A 16,971-nucleotide genomic window follows, 5' to 3' on the forward strand; every position below is an offset into this window, starting at 1 on the left:
TTCTTGTACATAGGGGCAGTATTATAGTAGTTATATTCTTGTACATAGGGGGCAGTATTATAGTAGTTATATTCTTGTACATAGGGGGCAGTATTATAGTAGTTATATTCTTGTACATAGAGGGCGGTATTATAGTCGTTATATTCTTGTACATAGGGGGAGTATTATATTAGTTATATTCTTGTACATAGGGGGCAGTATTATAGTAGTTATATTCTTGTACATAGGGGCAGTATTATAGTAGTTATATTCTTGTACATAGGGAGCAGTATTATAGTAGTTATATTCTTGTACATAGGAGCAGTATTATAGTAGTTATATTCTTGTACATAGGGGTAGTATTATAGTAGTTATATTCTTGTACATAGGGGTAGTATTATAGTAGTTATATTCTTGTACATAGGGGGCAGTATTATAGTAGTTATATTCTTGTGCATAGGGGGCTGTATTATAGTAGTTATATTCTTGTACATAGGGGGCAGTATTATAGTAGTTATATTCTTGTACATAGGGAGCAGTATTATAGTAGTTATATTCTTGTACATAGGGGGCAGTATTATAGTAGTTATATTCTTGTACATAGGGGGCAGTATTATAGTAGTTATATTCTTGTACATAGGGGCAGTATTATAGTAGTTATATTCTTGTACATAGGGAGCAGTATTATAGTAGTTATATTCTTGTACATAGGGAGCAGTATTATAGTAGTTATATTCTTGTACATAGGGAGCAGTATTATAGTAGTTATATTCTTGTACATAGGGAGCAGTATTATAGTAGTTATATTCTTGTACATAGGGAGCAGTATTATAGTAGTTATATTCTTGTACATAGGGAGCAGTATTATAGTAGTTATATTCTTGTACATAGGGAGCAGTATTATAGTAGTTATATTCTTGTACATAGGGAGCAGTATTATAGTAGTTATATTCTTGTACATAGGGGGGCAGTATTATAGTAGTCATATTCTTGTACATAGGGGGGCAGTATTATAGTAGTTATATTCTTGTACATAGGAGCAGTATTATAGTAGTTATATTCTTGTACATAGGGAGCAGTATTATAGTAGTTATATTCTTGTACATAGGGAGCAGTATTATAGTAGTTATATTCTTGTACATAGGGAGCAGTAGTATAGTAGTTATATTCTTGTACATAGGGAGCAGTATTATAGTAGTTATATTCTTGTACATAGGGGGCAGTATTATAGTAGTTATATTCTTGTACATAGGGGCAGTATTATAGTAGTTATATTCTTGTACATAGGGAGCAGTATTATAGTAGTTATATTCTTGTACATAGGGAGCAGTATTATAGTAGTTATATTCTTGTACATAGGGAGCAGAATTATAGTAGTTATATTCTTGTACATAGGGAGCAGTATTATAGTAGTTATATTCTTGTACATAGGGAGCAGTATTATAGTAGTTATATTCTTGTACATAGGAGCAGTATTATAGTAGTTATATTCTTGTACATAGGGGCAGTATTATAGTAGTTATATTCTTGTACATAGGGGCAGTATTATAGTAGTTATATTCTTGTACATAGGGGGCAGTATTATAGTAGTTATATTCTTGTACATAGGGGGCAGTATTATAGTAGTTATATTCTTGTACATAGGGGCAGTATTATAGTAGTTATATTCTTGTACATAGGGAGCAGTATTATAGTAGTTATATTCTTGTACATAGGGAGCAGTATTATAGTAGTTATATTCTTGTACATAGGGAGCAGTATTATAGTAGTTATATTCTTGTACATAGGGAGCAGTATTATAGTAGTTATATTCTTGTACATAGGGAGCAGTATTATAGTAGTTATATTCTTGTACATAGGGAGCAGTATTATAGTAGTTATATTCTTGTACATAGGGAGCAGTATTATAGTAGTTATATTCTTGTACATAGGGGGGCAGTATTATAGTAGTTATATTCTTGTACATAGGAGCAGTATTATAGTAGTTATATTCTTGTACATAGGGGCAGTATTAGTTATATTCTTGTACATAGGGGGCAGTATTATTATAGTAGGTATATTCTTGTACATAGGGGCAATATTATAGTAGTTGTATTCTTGTACATAGGGGGCAGTATTATAGTAGTTGTATTCTTGTACATAGGGGGCAGTATTATAGTAGTTGTATTCTTGTACATAGGGGGCAGTATTATAGTAGTTGTATTCTTGTACATAGGGGGCAGTATTATAGTAGTTGTATTCTTGTACATAGGGGGCAGTATTATAGTAGTTGTATTCTTGTACATAGGGGGCAGTATTATAGTAGTTGTATTCTTGTACATAGGGGGCAGTATTATAGTAGTTGTATTCTTGTACATAGGGGGCAGTATTATAGTAGTTGTATTCTTGTACATAGGGGGCAGTATTATAGTAGTTGTATTCTTGTACATAGGGGGCAGTATTATAGTAGTTGTATTCTTGTACATAGGGGGCAGTATTATAGTAGTTGTATTCTTGTACATAGGGGTCAGTATTATAGTAGTTGTATTCTTGTACATAGGGGTCAGTATTATAGTAGTTATATTCTTGTACATAGGGGGCAGTATTATAGTAGTTATATTCATGTACATAGGGGGCAGTATTATAGTAGTTGTATTCTTGTACATAGGGGGCAGTATTATAGTAGTTGTATTCTTGTACATAGGGGGCAGTATTATAGTAGTTGTATTCTTGTACATAGGGGGCAGTATTATAGTAGTTGTATTCTTGTACATAGGGGGCAGTATTATAGTAGTTGTATTCTTGTACATAGGGGGCAGTATTATAGTAGTTGTATTCTTGTACATAGGGGGCAGTATTATAGTAGTTGTATTCTTGTACATAGGAGGCAGTATTATAGTAGTTATGTTCTTGTACATAGGGGGCAGTATTATAGTAGTTATATTCTTGTACATAGGGGGCAGTATTATAGTAGTTATATTCTTGTACATGGGGGGCAGTATTATAGTAGTTATATTCTTGTACATAGGAGCAGTATTATAGTAGTTATATTCAAGTACATAGGAGCAGTATTATAGTAGTTATATTCTTGTACATAGGGGGCAGTATTATAGTAGTTATATTCTTGTACATAGGGAGCAGTATTATAGTAGTTATATTCTTGTACATAGGAGCAGTATTATAGTAGTTATATTCTTGTACATAGGAGCAGTATTATAGTAGTTATATTCTTGTACATAGTGGGCAGTATTATAGTAGTTATATTCTTGTACATAGGGGTCAGTATTATAGTAGTTATATTCTTGTACATAGGGGGCAGTATTATAGTAGTTATATTATTGTACATAGGGAGCAGTATTATAGTAGTTATATTCCTTTACATAGTGAGCAGTATTATAGTAGTTATATTCTTGTACATAGTGGGCAGTATTATAGTAGTTATATTCTTGTACATAGGGAGCAGTATTATAGTAGTTATATTCTTGTACATAGGAGCAGTATTATAGTAGCTATATTCTTGTACATAGGGGGCAGTATTATAGTAGTTATATTCTTGTACATAGGGGGCAGTATTATAGTAGTTATATTCTAGTACATAGGGGGCAGTATTATAGTAGTTATATTCTAGTACATAGGGGGCAGTATTATAGTAGTTATATTCTTGTATATAGGGGGCAGTATTATAGTAGTTATATTCTTGTACATAGGAGGCAGTATTATAGTAGTTATATTCTAGTACATAGGGGGCAGTATTATAGTAGTTATATTCTTGTATATAGGGGGCAGTATTATAGTAGTTATATTCTTGTACATAGTGGGCAGTATTATAGCAGTTATATTCTTGTACATAGTGGGCAGTATTATAGTAGTTATATTCTAGTACATAGGGGGCAGTATTATAGTAGTTATATTCTTGTACATAGGGGGCAGTATTATAGTAGTTGTATACTTGTTCATAGGGGGCAGTATTATAGTAGTTATATTCTTGTACATAGGGGCAGTATTATAGTAGTTATATTCTTGTACATAGGGGGCAGTATTATAGTAGTTATATTCTTGTATATAGGGGGCAGTATTATAGCAGTTATATTCTTGTGCATAGGGGGCAGTATTATAGCAGTTATATTCTTGTGCATAGGGGGCAGTATTATAGTAGTTATATTCTTGTACATAGGGGGGCAGTATTATAGTAGTTATATTCTAGTACATAGGGGGCAGTATTATAGTAGTTATATTCTAGTACATAAGGGGCAGTATTATAGTAGTTATATTCTGGTACATAAGGGGCAGTATTACAGTAGTTATATTCTTGTACATAGGAGGCAGTATTATAGTAGTTATATTCTTGTACATAGGGGGCAGTATTGTAGTAGTTATATTCTTGTACATAGGGGGCAGTATTATAGTAGTTATATTCTTGTACATAGGGGGCAGTATTATAGTGGTTATATTCTTGTACATAGGGGGCAGTATTATAGTAGTTGTATACTTGTTCATAGGGGGCAGTATTATAGTAGTTGTATACTTGTACATAGGGGCAGTATTATAGTAGTTATATTCTTGTACATAGGGGCAGTATTATAGTAGTTGTATACTTGTTCATAGGGGGCAGTATTATAGTAGTTATATTCTTGTACATAGGGGTCAGTATTATAGTAGTTATATTCTTGTACATAGGGGGCAGTATTATAGTAGTTATATTCTTGTACATAGGGGCAGTATTATAGTAGTTATATCCTTGTACATAGGAGGCAGTATTATAGTAGTTGTATACTTGTTCATAGGGGGCAGTATTATAGTGGTTATATTCTTGTACATAGGGGCAGTATTATAGTAGTTATATTCTTGTACATAGGGGGCAGTATTATAGTAGTTATATTCTTGTACATAGGGGGCAGTATTATAGTAGTTATATTCTAGTACATAGGGGGCAGTATTATAGTAGTTATATTCTTGTACATAGGGGGCAGTATTATAGTAGTTATATTCTTGTACATAGGAGCAGTATTATGGCAGTTATATTCATGTACATAGGAGCAGTATTATAGTAGTTATATCCTTGTACATAGGAGGCAGTATTATAGTAGTTGTATACTTGTTCATAGGGAGCAGTATTATAGTGGTTATATTCTTGTACATAGGGGCAGTATTATAGTAGTTATATTCTTGTATATAGGGGGCAGTATTATAGTAGTTATATTCTTGTATATAGGGGGCAGTATTATAGTAGTTATATTCTTGTACATAGTGGGCAGTATTATAGTAGTTATATTCTTGTACATAGGGGTCAGTATTATAGTAGTTATATTCTTGTACATAGGGGCAGTATTATAGTAGTTATATTCTTGTACATAGGAGCAGTATCATAGTAGTTATATTGTTGTACATAGGAGGCAGTATTATAGTAGTTATATTCTTGTACATAGGGACAGTATTATAGTAGTTATATTCTTGTACATAGGGGGCAGTATTATAGTAGTTATATTCTTGTACATAGGGGGCAGTATTATAGTAGTTATATTCTTGTACATAGGGGGCAGTATTACAGTAGTTATATTCTTGTACATAGGGGGCAGTATTACAGTAGTTATATTCTTGTACATTGGGGGCAGTATTACAGTAGTTATATTCTTGTACATAGGAGGCAGTATTATAGTAGTTATATTCTTGTACATAGGGACAGTATTATAGTAGTTATATTCTTGTACATAGAGAGCAGTATTATAGTAGTTATATTACTGTACAGAAGTTGGGGGTGGTGGAGCAGAAATATCAGTCCTCATACAGGCCTACCATTTAAATCGATGTCCTTTACCCAATTGGAATATTCTCAAGGAAGCGTTCTATAAGTATTATGTTATAAGAGTTACATAGGATGTACAGAGGATTCCAATATACCTGCTGCAGGCACTCCGGTTATGATGCTTTTACTAGACTTAAACCAAAATACAACAATCCACCGGCCTTCTGCAGCACAGAACTATTTATTCATTTGGTCATAAAAGAAATTTGTAAGAAAAATGTGATACATTCTAATTTATAGCAAGAGAAACCCTGGAGGTACAGCAGCCCAACCATGAAATAGTGATAAGGCAATCCGACAAAGGGAGGGACAGAGAAGTCATGGATCAACTTGACTACATGGTAGACTCCTGGGGTCACAGCTTAGCTGGAACCAACATTCAGAGGTTCTGTTGCAGATCCGGCACAAAATCCACCGATTTGTCATATTCTGTAGCGGTGGTTAGACCCTGACCATCTGTGCAAGAGGTTTCTGGGTCCCTAGACTGCGGGTCCCATAAGGACCACCTTGGGGTTCAAAGGCTGTGAAAGAAGAACAAGCCTCATCTTCTAGCATGAAGACGTTGAGCGGTCAGCCTGGCCCTGTCCCTCCTCCAGGCATATGGCCACCATCATCATGTTCTGCTTCAGTTAGACAACTCGGGGCCCTTTTACATGGGACAACCTGTTGGGTGCCGGTGCCTGACCGCTCGCCCCAGTGGTTATACACAGGAGCGAGGATCGAGCAGTGAACGGAGGTCGAGCGTCCGGGAGCGTTGTGGCCCATCCACAGTAAACAACGGTCCTTAGTAACTTGGACTGTTCACCCAGAACGATCCGTCGTTCACTTTTCATGCCTGCAGACAGCGAACAATAAGTGAGAAGCAAACAAATTCTAGTTGGTCCTTCAGTCTGAATGCAGGAAGCTCAATGCCAGCGGTTCACGTAAAAGGCCTTTACTCCCGTGGCCAGTGAATGCGGGACACCAATGCTGAAAGATATGGACTGGGACTGTCAGCCATTCTGGACAGGAGAGTCCAAAATATATCGGACTGTCAACCACAAGAACGGTGCCATAATTTACAAGTGTTTACACGGATGATGTGAAGGAAGGTGCCGGATGCTGCGGTGAGAACTGAGCGCCAAAGTCAAACTTCTGCTCTTGGTCCCAGTAAGCGCAGGAACAGGCGATCTGTTAACTGGAGAGGACAACTGGTCTACAAGTACCCACCTGTCACACCCAAAGTATGGCAGAATGAGCCGCAGCGACTAGCGTTCTCCCATCCCGACCCCAGCAGAAGGAGGCGCTCCAACAATCTCATGGGCAGACCTGTAAGAGCAGCTGCCGGGGACCGCACTGAGCCGATGGACAGCCAGCCACCAGCAAACCATTTACTGACCCGTTATCTTTCCAGATCCGTAGGGCAGAGAAAGAAAAGCGGCGCCCTCCAGGCCACAAGTCTATCTGCAGGACTACGGCACCAATAAAGGCCCGCAAGGCGGAGGCAAAGGCTAATGCCCCCAACTGTTTAGATGCCACCGTCAAGCTGAACGTACATCTATAGAGTTTGATCATGGCAGCTATCGGAGACGGCTGACGGCTGCTGGGTGTGGAACAGACATGGCTTACGAGCGCGCTCCATCCACCCTTCACGACTGCCTGATGTAAATTTCCCAATGATGGGCCTGAAGGGGTTAAGACAGGCAGAGCCCAAAGCAATGACCGGCTTAGATGTCTTCCGAGACCCTCCTGCAGGCACACCGGTGATATTTCATGGTTGGTCAGCGCTGGCAGCGCCTTCTAGGTCAGGTGGTCTTATTATCGCATGGCCTCCTTTAGTAAAGTCTTCAAGACGGCACCAGGTAGCGAGGGGCCGATCACCGTACGGTTTAGGCGAAGAGAGAAGGCGAAGCAACATCTCCGTCCGCCTACCAGGACCGAGTGGCAAACACAACTGCGGAACCCGAACAGAGGTAAGCGCCCCCAAACACTACACTGACGAAACATGCCCCCTGGCGCGAGGCACCGCCCGTCCGCAGCGACAACTTCTGTTCAGCCCTTGCTGATTTACAGCAGGAAGCCAAGTGACAGCCACTATGGCGCCATGTGAGCGTTCCGTGGCCGCCGCACCGCAGATCCGCTTGGCTGCTTCTCCGTTTCTTCAGGCTGACGTTTGGTACTCAGAAGGGGGCCGAGACGCCCCTCGCCGGTCATCCCACCACCAGACTAGACGCCAACTCCAGGATTAGTACCATCAGACCCCGAACCAGCAGCGCGCCGGCTCCTCGCTGGCAGCAAGAAACTCAGACCAGCAGAATAATCAAAAGACATTTATTGTCAGCGGCAGGAGGAGCGGACGCCCAATAATATTACAGCTTTGTGTCGGGGCAGAAGAAGTAGGAAAGGACCTAAAAATGTCATCAGCGGGCGAGCCGGGGTCAGGTCAGCGATCCGCTGCAGATCCTAGTCTATGAAGCACGTGGAGAGGGAGGGGCCAGGAAAGTGGGAGGGGCTTATCTATACAATGGATTTCTTCTGAGACAGGTTGATCTTGTCACCAAGACTCAGGGCCATACCCTGCAGGAGAAAGGCCAGACATTACTAGACGACCACAACATTCTGCAAGTCTGATCCATCAGGCGGATCTCTCACCTGGCTCTTGGCTCTGATCCGTATGTGTCCAGTCACCGGAGCATCGGGGCCCAAGTGGATCGGCTTCTCAATGCTGACATTAGCGAGTGCGTCCTCACCGAATATGGAGCGAGCGTAAAGGTTGGCCGCCATAAAACCACAGTAGCCGGACAGAGCCTGAAGGAAATCAGATCAGTAGCACTGAGCGCAGCTCTGGAGTGCAATACATTACTGATCCTGAGTAACACAGTGATCCTGTATGTACATAGTGACTCCACCAGCAGAATAGTGAGTGCAGCTCCGGAGTATAATACAGGATGTAACTCAGGATCAGTACAGGATAAGTAATGTATGTACACAGTGACTCCACCAGCAGAATAGTGAGTGCAGCTCTGGAGTATAATACATGATGTACTCAGGAGCAGTACAGGATAAGTAATGTATGTACACAGTGACTCCACCAGCAGAATAGTGAGTGCAGCTCTGGAGTATAATACAGGATGTAACTCAGGATCAGTACAGAATAAGTAATGTATGTACATAGTGACTCCACCAGCAGAATAGTGAGTGCAGCTCTGGGGTATTATACAGGATGTAACTCAGGATCAGTACAGGATAAGTAATGTATGTACACAGTGACTCCACCAGCAGAATAGTGAGTGCAGCTCTGGAGTATAATATAGGATGTAACTCAGGAGCAGTACATGATAAGTAATGTATGTACACAGTGACTCCACCAGCAGAATAGTGAGTGCAGCTGTGGGGATAATACAGGATGTAACTCAGGATCAGTACAGGATAAGTAATGTATGTACACAGTGACTCCACCAGCAGAATAGTGAGTGCAGCTCTGGAGTATAATACAGGATGTAACTCAGGAGTAGTACAGGATAAGTAATGTATGTACACAGTGACTCCACCAGCAGAATAGTGAGTGCAGCTCTGGAGTATAATACAGGATGTAACTCAGGAGTAGTACAGGATAAGTAATGTATGTACACAGTGACTCCACCAGCAGAATAGTGAGTGCAGCTCTGGAGTATAATACAGGATGTAACTCAGGATCAGTACAGGATAAGTAATGTATGTACACAGTGACTCCACCAGCAGAATAGTGAGTGCAGCTCTGGAGTATAATACAGGATGTAACTCAGGAGCAGTACAGGATAAGTAATGTATGTACACAGTGACTCCACCAGCAGAATAGTGAGTGCAGCTCTGGGGTATAATACAGGATGTAATTCAGGAGCAGTACAGGATACGTAATGTATGTACACAGGGACTCCACCAGCAGAATAGTGAGTGCAGCTCTGGAGTATAATACAGGATGTAACTCAGGATCAGTACAGGATAAGTAATGTATGTACACAGTGACTCCACCAGCAGAATAGTGAGTGCAGCTCTGGAGTATAATACAGGATGTAACTCAGGAGCAGTACAGGATAAGTAATGTATGTACACAGTGACTCCACCAGCAGAATAGTGAGTGCAGCTCTGGAGTATAATACAGGATGTAACTCAGGGTCAGTACAGGATAAGTAATGTATGTACATAGTGACTCCACCAGCAGAATAGTGAGTGCAGCTCCGGAGTAGAATACAGGATGTAACTCAGGATCAGTACAGAATAAGTAATGTATGTACATAGTGACTCCACCAGCAGCAGAATAGTGAGTGCAGCTGTGGGGATAATACAGGATGTAACTCAGGATCAGTACAGGATAAGTAATGTATGTATACAGTGACTCCACCAGCAGAATAGTGAGTGCAGCTCTGGGGATAATACAGGATGTAACTCAGGATCAGTACAGGATAAGTAATGTATGTACACAGTGACTCCACCAGCAGAATAGTGAGTGCAGCTCTGGAGTATAATACAGGATGTAACTCAGGAGCAGTACAGGATAAGTAATGTATGTACACAGTGACTCCACCAGCAGAATAGTGAGTGCAGCTCTGGAGTATAATACAGGATGTAACTCAGGAGCAGTACAGGATAAGTAATGTATGTACACAGTGACTCCACCAGCAGAATAGTGAGTGCAGCTCTGGGGTATAATACAGGATGTAATTCAGGAGCAGTACAGGATACGTAATGTATGTACACAGGGACTCCACCAGCAGAATAGTGAGTGCAGCTCTGGAGTATAATACAGGATGTAACTCAGGATCAGTACAGGATAAGTAATGTATGTACACAGTGACTCCACCAGCAGAATAGTGAGTGCAGCTCTGGAGTATAATACAGGATGTAACTCAGGAGCAGTACAGGATAAGTAATGTATGTACACAGTGACTCCACCAGCAGAATAGTGAGTGCAGCTCTGGAGTATAATACAGGGTGTAACTCAGGATCAGTACAGGATAAGTAATGTATGTACACAGTGACTCCACCAGCAGAATAGTGAGTGCAGCTCTGGAGTATAATACAGGATGTAACTCAGGATCAGTACAGGATAAGTAATGTATGTACACAGTGACTCCACCACCAGAATAGTGAGTGCAGCTCTGGAGTATAATACAGGATGTAACTCAGGGTCAGTACAGGATAAGTAATGTATGTACACAGGGACTCCACCAGCAGAATAGTGAGTGCAGCTCTGTAGTATAATACAGGATGTAACTCAGGAGCAGTACAGGATAAGTAATGTATGTACACAGTGACACCACCAGCAGAATAGTGAGTGCAGCTCTGGGGTATAATACAGGATGTAACTCAGGGTCAGTACAGGATAAGTAATGTATGTACACAGTGACTCCACCAGCAGAATAGTGAGTGCAGCTCTGGAGTATAATACAGGATGTAACTCAGGAGCAGTACAGGATAAGTAATGTATGTACACAGTGACTCCACCAGCAGAATAGTGAGTGCAGCTCTGGAGTATAATACCGTATATGTAATATATGTGCACAGCTACTCCTGTGATGGTGGAGAGTAATGGGGGATCAGACCCGTTAGTGATCAGATATTGGAAGGGTTTGTTAATTACAGGGACACTTTGTGCTCCACCTGCACAGATCTCACCTTCTCCGGCGTCAGACACTTCATGTTTGTGGACTTCAGGATGTGCTGCAGATATTCATTCAGATCTATGATGTTGGTGTTTACGGTGACCTGGATAGAGATAGAGCGCATCAGGAAGTCATCAGTCTCCCCTCTATGATTGGCCGCCGTCACCTTCACTTCAGGGTGAAGACTGAATGACCCAGCCCCCCGGCGCTCACCTTGTTCTCCCACTCAAACTCCGCCCACATCTGCCTGAACTCCGTGTCTGTACAGCTAGCGGGCTGGATGTAGTCCATGATGTCGATGTGAATGTCACTGAGGACCACGCAGTTCCTGTCACTCGCAGCGCCGGACACATCGTACACTGCGGAGATAAAGCCCATGTTACTGCTGGTTCCCAGTGCGCCAACATACAGAGGGCACAATGCCATCAGCTGTGGGCATAAGAGACTGCAGCACATCATTGTCCCGCCCACACACAGCAGCCCCGCCCACAGTCACTGGACTTGAAGGCTGAAACAACTCCGGTCTCATCAACTCTCATGGTGCTGCTCCTTACCTCCCGCATGCTTTACACTGCAGCATGAAGTCAGTACATGGGCAGAAGATTGTAAGTAACTAATTTTCTAATGAGAAAGAAGATTTCTGGAAACTTCTGCCCATAGACTGAGGGGAGGAGCCTCAACAAGGAGGATGGGCCTGGAGATCTGATTTACATCTCCGATGACTCAGTGCAGCCCCCTTGTGGTTGCTTCAGTTCATCGGGCTAACGGACTCACCGATGTTTCCAAATATGATTCCGTTTTCTGTTGATGCAACTTTCACATTTGCTTTGATGTTTGCGAAGTCGTGAGGGGCGAGCGTGAGCGGCGAAGGCTTTTCTACAAGCTTCAGATCACCTGAAATGAAAATTAGAGAAAAAGCCAAACATTAATAATCGTGGCGAGCGCGCTGCAGAATACATTAGAGCCCGCTGCTCCCTCATACAAGACAAATCCACAAACCGGATTCATCACGGATCCTCCTGAGACATCATTAACCGCCAAGACAGGACACTGCTGCCACCTGCTGCCCGCACCCCAGAACTACAGCATTACATATCTGTACACTATTAGGGTAGGTTTACACAGGGCAGAAGAGCTGCAGGAAGTCAGCGGGGGATTCTGCATCCAGAACAGAGTCACAATCTGCAGCAGATCCAGCGCTCCCCTCCCCCACAGTCTCCGGCTGTCAGTCCATAGTGAGCGCTGCGCCGCTGATCAGGTGATGGCACTTGTGCAGCATCACTGCGCTTAGTACAGGCAGACAGGCGAAGGAGTGCGCCGACAGCCAGAGACTCTGGAGGGGAGCGCCGGATCTGTGGAAGTCCAAATTGGTGCAGATTTAGATGGTTTTGAATGCGGAAACGCTGTGGAAATTTGCGGCAGAAGCTCCGCTGCGGACGTCTTGCAGCATTTCCGCACTGCATAATCAAACCCTTCTATTAGCGGTCCCGTCCGTCTCCTGCAGTCTGTTCGCTCCGGCGCAGTGTTATGGCAGCAGTATGCAGTCCTAAGCTCTCGCTCACAACCTGAAGGTTGCAGGTTCAATCCCTGCATGGTTCAGGTACCCAGCTCAAGGGTGGCTCAGTCTTCCATCCCTACGAGGTTGGTACGTTTGGGCACCCAGCTTGCTAATAAAAAAGTGCTGCGGAATAAGTTGGTGCTATACAAACAACCCCCCTCCCCCCCACTGTCAGTAAATAACAGGGACATTATCACTTACATTACAAGTCTAGAACCTGTCTTGCACAGCTGAGGTTTGTTACAGTGTATCACTTCCCTGTGCAAACATTTCTTCAGTCCTGCACTGCAAGCTTATACCTGCGCTGATACACTGTAACAAACCCTCTGCTGTGTGGGCAAGAGCTGTGTCTGGGAAAGAATGAATGTTCCAACTCATTAGCAGCAAGCAGAGATCTTTCCAGGGATTATGAGGGGACACACATGAAGGCGTTCCGTGACACCCGGAGTCTTCAGCAGCGACGGGATGGAATAAAATGTCCCAAATACCATAAGTGCATGCTTGTTTTTGGAATAGAATATAGTAAGATTGTCGGCCCGGGAGTCTCCGCCCCTTTTACAAAGCCCCACCCAATTCTCCCAAATGTAAATTCTGGTGCAAAACGCATATAAATCCCAGCCGCTGCCCGTTAGAGAGTGGCAGAGGGTCTATCAGAGTCGGGGAAGACACCGAGAACCATCTGTATCCACCGCCTGGCGCAGGTTCGTCTCACCTAATGTGGCGAGCTCCAGCGTACAGTTCTGCAGGGTGTCGCTGGTCTGATTGACGACCAACACATCCAGGACGATGTCGTATTGGTTCACGTGCACATAAGCCTCCGCGTACACCGGATCCGAGAACCCCGTCAGCTGCGTCACCTGGAAAGAAGCGGTCATGAGATCCGCACATCACATACCACAGTATCATTACCCATCACCCACCCGCCCCCATCTATCACTGCTGACAACCAGCCTGCATGTCATGTCCGAGAGGTAGTCACAGCCCCGCCCCTGCTGACATCACTGAGGAGAGGTAGTCAGAGCCACGCCCCCTGCTGACAACATCACTGATGAGAGGTAGTCAGAGCCCCACCCCCTGCTGATGACATCACTGAGGAGAGGTAGTCAGCCACGCCCCCTGCTGATGACATCACAGCCCCACCCTCATTCCCAACATCAAGCACACGCGGTTTTTACCTTGTTCAGCTTGGACGCCAGCGGATCTGCGGCCTCCTTCCTCTGTGTGGTCCCCATGGCTGCCAGGAGGCTTAGCTGGAACTGATCCTCCTTCGACGCCATCTCGCTCTTGGCAGTCAGTTGCATGAAGGAGATGTGGTCATCGGCCTGAACAGTCACGTTGCGTTTCTCTGATTCTTTCTATGTATGGCAAGAAAGAAAGATGAGTGTACGGATGACAGATCCCCGCCCCCCCGCAGCCGTCCCACACCCGGCGGCACCAGATCCCCGCCCCCCCCCCCCCCCCCCCCGCAGCCGTCCCACACCCGGCGGCAGCACCAGATCCTCGACCCCCCCGCAGCCGTCCCACACCCGGTGACAGCACCAGATCCCCGCTCCCCCGCAGCCGTCACACGCCCGGCGGCAGCACCAGATCCCCGCTCCCCCGCAGCCGTCACACGCCCGGCGGCAGCACCTTCTGGGACAGCTTCTCTTCCTCCAGCTTGGCGGACAGCATGTGGGACAGCGACAGCCGGCACTCCTTGTTGAAGATGTCGTTCATCAGCGGGGAGCACTCAGACAGAACCTTCAGACACAGTGAGATGCGGTCCACGTCATCGTCTGTGATCGGCTTCTTAGGGAGAGAGGACTTGCCCAAGTGCAGGATGGTGGCCATGAGGAGCATGCACTCCGCCACAAAGGACTAAAGAGCGAAAGAAGAGACATCATCACCGTGAGCAGGACGGTCTGCGATGGAGGATGCCGCAGCTCACAGGTTCGGATCACATCTAACTACACTGCCTGCTCCAATCCCTCACCATTGTTCAACTATTTTGCTTCCTGTCAGTGAATGGAAACCTTCTACTTCACATTATGAGATCTTGAAAATGATGAATTGCAAAACAAGAACTGTAAGACTTGACATTAGGATGATTTTAATTCCTTCCCTTCCCCAGGGTGTAACCTTATGGATGGCGCTGGCCACTCAACAACACCCATTCCTGCTGTTAACCCCTAACATGCCACATGTAAAGGCTTCACAGGGAGAGAGCGCTCCCCTCTGACGTCACTGGCCATCCACTATGTAATTGCATGGCAAAGAGTTGCCATGGCAGCCGGACACCAGACAATGAGTTATTAGCGATCATACATCACCAGTCCTGCTCCACGCACGGGGAAAAAAAAAATCATGCAATTTTTTTTTTTAAATGAAACACATTTGGTGTCGTCACTAAGGGGTTAACCCCGGGGAAGAGCTGCGCAGCCCGCGATGACCGTGCAGAGCAAGCGATGGCGCTAAGGGCGGTTACACCCCACAGATAATCCGGCCATCAACGCTGACTGACAAGGAGCACAAACCACCGTAGTAGCGACCACCGATGCCGCACGGCTGCAGGCGCCCCGTTTACATGGGGGAATGTGCTGCACAACGGTCCACATCCAGAGGGGTCACCGGCCCGACGCCCTACAGGACCAGCCCAGGACAGGAGGACGGCCAGAGACACCGGAGGGGGAGGCACACTTACATTCTGTTTCTTCTTATCTTGAACCAAAGCCACGTAGCGCAGAGCGACCTTCGTCAGGGTGGTGGCCAGAGAAGCCGCGACAAAGAAGTCTCCGTCCAGCATAAATCCCCGGAGAGGCGGCCTGAGAACGACAGCAAGTAGGAGCATTACCACTCACATCAATACAATGCTGGGAGGTCTGAACACAAGCTTGCTGACAGTTTCTAATAACACACAGCAGAATAGTGAGTGCAGCTCTGGAGTATAATACACGATGTAAGTCAGGGTCAGTACAGGATAAGTAATGTATGTACACAGTGACTCCACCAGCAGAATAGTGAGTGCAGCTCTGGAGTATAATACAGGATGTAACTCAGGATCAGTACAGGATAAGTAATGTATGTACACAGTGACTCCACCAGCAGAATAGTGAGTGCAGCTCTGGGGTATAATACAGGATGTAACTCAGGATCAGTACAGGATAAGTAATGTATGTATACAGTGACTCCACCAGCAGAATAGTGAGCGCAGCTCTGGAGTATAATACAGGATGTAACTCAGGGTCAGTACAGGATAAGTAATGTATGTACACAGTGACTCCACCAGCAGAATAGTGAGTGCAGCTCTGGGGTATAATACAGGATGTAACTCAGGAGCAGTACAGGATAAGTAATGTATGTACACAGTGACTCCACCAGCAGAATAGTGAGTGCAGCTCTGGAGTATAATACAGGATGTAACTCAGGATCAGTACAGGATAAGTAATGTATGTACACAGTGACTCCACCAGCAGAATAGTGAGTGCAGCTCTGGAGTATAATACAAGGAGTAAAAACAAACATTCTATATCCCATCAATGCGGCAGAGTGCAGTCTAATGCTACAACATTCCATACTACAATGAGCAGCTATGTGATTACAGCTCTGAATGTGACTGACAACATGATATGAAGTAGGGATATTCAACAGCATTCACTAGTGTCTGCACCGACCTCTCCTCCTCCTTCTTTGTGGGTCGGGAGCTGCTGAGTGCGCTCTGGGTGGCGTATGTGCCCATCTCGGTCACCAGCTTCTGAGTGGGGCCGACTGTCACCTCCTCCTCCATCTTCAGTTCCCCAGATTCCTTCTTAATTTCGGTCTCCACAATTGGGACCTGCGGGAGGGAGGAAGGAGTGAAGAGTCTTCCTTCATCTTTACCCCTAGAAGGAGCTTTCATCAGCGGCTCACCTCTCCCAGAGACCGGCGCACTTCCGTCATCACGCTCTGGATGTCGTCTTTTGTGCTGCAATATTCTCCCAGAATCCACAGCGCTCCCCGGTAAATTCTGCAAGAGGAGACGCATCATAATTACGGCGCCAATTTCTATACGTCAG

General features: G+C 44.3%; 1 protein-coding gene across 1 annotated transcript; it reads right to left on the reverse strand.

Annotated features, from left to right (window-relative positions):
* Nucleotides 1–8,057: 8,057 nt before the first annotated feature.
* Nucleotides 8,058–16,965, reverse strand: COPB1 (COPI coat complex subunit beta 1). The gene is made up of 11 exons (XM_066583679.1): nucleotides 16,826–16,965; nucleotides 16,591–16,751; nucleotides 15,621–15,741; nucleotides 14,570–14,797; nucleotides 14,116–14,295; nucleotides 13,653–13,797; nucleotides 12,157–12,276; nucleotides 11,596–11,741; nucleotides 11,396–11,485; nucleotides 8,393–8,548; nucleotides 8,058–8,317 (listed from the first exon to the last, which is right to left on the reverse strand). Exons 1-11 carry the CDS (start codon nucleotides 16,853–16,855, stop codon nucleotides 8,258–8,260), a joined length of 1,437 nt encoding a protein of 478 aa, XP_066439776.1. The 5' UTR covers nucleotides 16,856–16,965; the 3' UTR covers nucleotides 8,058–8,257.
* Nucleotides 16,966–16,971: the final 6 nt, after the last annotated feature.

The sequence above is a fragment of the Eleutherodactylus coqui genome, chromosome 11, assembly GCF_035609145.1.
Source record: "Eleutherodactylus coqui strain aEleCoq1 chromosome 11, aEleCoq1.hap1, whole genome shotgun sequence".
NCBI classification, from domain to species: domain Eukaryota; kingdom Metazoa; phylum Chordata; class Amphibia; order Anura; family Eleutherodactylidae; genus Eleutherodactylus; species Eleutherodactylus coqui.